The following is a 2,109-nucleotide window of genomic DNA, read 5'->3' as shown; positions in this document are numbered from 1 at the left end:
CACACACACACACACACACTTACACACACACTCTCTCTCACACACACACACACACACTCTCTCTCACACACACACACACACACATACAGACACACACAGATACAGATACACAGACACAGACACACACACAGACAGACACAGACACAGATAGACACAGACACAGACACACACACACACACACACACACAGACATACAGACACAGACACACACACAGACACAGACACAGATACACACACAGACACACACACATACAGACATACAGACACACGGACACACACACAGATACAGACACACACAGACACACACACACAAAATACAAACGCGCACACACATGCACACGCACAAACACAAACATACACACACTCAGCAGGAACCTCAGACCCCCGGTGTTGTGTGAGCATTTATGAATTTTATTCCATTCTGCCCAACATCACATGATCAATTCAGATCTTGCGCTTCCCAAATTCCAACTTGGTCATCCCTACCTGACAACATGCTGTTCCTTGAAGCATCCAGAAATAATCTGAACATTGTCCAAAACCTTCCCTTCCCATTCTGACCCTGGGATTCCCCCTCTGGCATTCTGACCCTGGGATTCCCCCTCTGGCATTCTGAAAGTGCTGTATAATCTCTGACAAATCTCTGTACACCTCTGCAACACGTTCAACTTCTGTCAGGTGTTTAAGTTTGATCCAAGATATTGACTTTTCACAAAATACATTATTGTTCTTAGCTTAGTAATTACAGAGATCTGCTGTCATGGTATGTCACACTTTGTCTATCCTGTCCCATCCACTGTAAGTTGACCATTCAGCCCATTGAGTCTGCTCTGCTATTCAATAAGACCATGGCTGATCTGATCATCTTCCACTGCACTCCTCTCCTGCTGCCCTCCACATTCCCTCTAGAAGTGGCCTCTGCAGTTTTCCACCTGTGAGCAAGGGGCTGCAATCCTGACATTTCTTTTCCTGGTGTCACTTCTGAAACATTCTCATTGGTCTTGCAATTTCAAACACCTCTTCATTTGACATCTATACATTAAACTTGAAGCACATCTTAATATCCACGTGCCCAATGTCCCTATTTTCTGAAACAGACCTTTTACCTATTGATTTTCCTTTTCTTTTAAATAGTGTCCAGTTTTCTGAGGCATACAGGAAAGTGGATGGGATGTAGCATGCATGTGGTGCATATGTATGTAACATATGTGTATATGTATTATATGTGTGTAGTGCGTGTGTAGCGCATGTGTGTGTAACATGTGTATGTATGGCACGTGTGTATGGCACATGTATGTGCAGTGTGTGTGTGTGTAGTGTGCGTGTGTGTAGTGTGCGCATGTGTGTAGCGTGCACGTGTGTGTAGCGTGATATGCCCTGGTGGCAGATCTCCCGGATGGCGAGTAACAAAGCAGCAGCAACACAAAGACTGGATGGTATACCATTCCTCAACAGGCCTCTCTTCATTGTCACATTAAACAACAGTAATACACAGTCTCTCTGCTCACCGCTCTACACCACACTTCCCAAAGGATCCTTCTGCCCACTGCCCACACCCCATCCTCCAATATCTTTGCTTAGACAACCCCACCCTGCATCTCCAGCCCAGGATGTGTGGCAGACACAGGCCTGAGAACCCGGAGATCGGAATGCTGCGTTCCCAGTCTCACCAGCCTCTCGTTGACAGTCTGTAGGTCAGCGGTGATCTCTCCAAGTAGCAGCTTCAGCTTCCTCCCAATCACATGGACCTTTTCGTTGGCCTCATCACAGGCAGCTCCCTCCCCGCTCTCCAGCAGCTGCTCGGAGATTTCCTGCAGGGCGTTCACTTGTGGCCGTTTCTCCAACATCTCTGCCTCCAGATCCTGTAACCAATCATTCCCTTCTTCCCATGAGGGTTTAGAAACAACTAGGGGCATGACCCCCACTGGTACAATATGTCAGGGACAGCAGGGAAAGACTGCATTGGGACTGAAATAGGGCTACAGGGAGAGAGCAGGGCAGTGGGATTAGTTCAGGGATGGATACAGGGCTATGGGGAGAGCGCGGGGCAGTGGGATTAGTTCGGGGATGGATACAGGGCTATGGGGAGCGAGCGGGGCAGTGGGATTA

At 47.9% G+C, this 2,109-nt stretch overlaps 1 protein-coding gene across 1 annotated transcript in view; it reads right to left on the bottom strand.

The window, feature by feature from the left end:
- Nucleotides 1–1,577: 1,577 nt before the first annotated feature.
- Nucleotides 1,578–2,109, bottom strand: part of LOC109924435 (nesprin-2-like) — a 69,112-nt gene continuing 68,580 nt past the window's right edge. Inside the window, exon 23 of the mRNA XM_048600008.1 lies at nucleotides 1,578–1,862. Within this exon, the coding sequence (XP_048455965.1) occupies nucleotides 1,578–1,862 (285 nt within the window). The remainder of the gene's footprint in view (nucleotides 1,863–2,109) is intronic.

This window comes from Rhincodon typus, chromosome 8 (genome assembly GCF_021869965.1).
Source record: "Rhincodon typus isolate 14 chromosome 8, sRhiTyp1.1, whole genome shotgun sequence".
Lineage (NCBI taxonomy): Eukaryota > Metazoa > Chordata > Chondrichthyes > Orectolobiformes > Rhincodontidae > Rhincodon > Rhincodon typus.
This window is presented reverse-complemented; position numbering and strand designations above follow the sequence as displayed.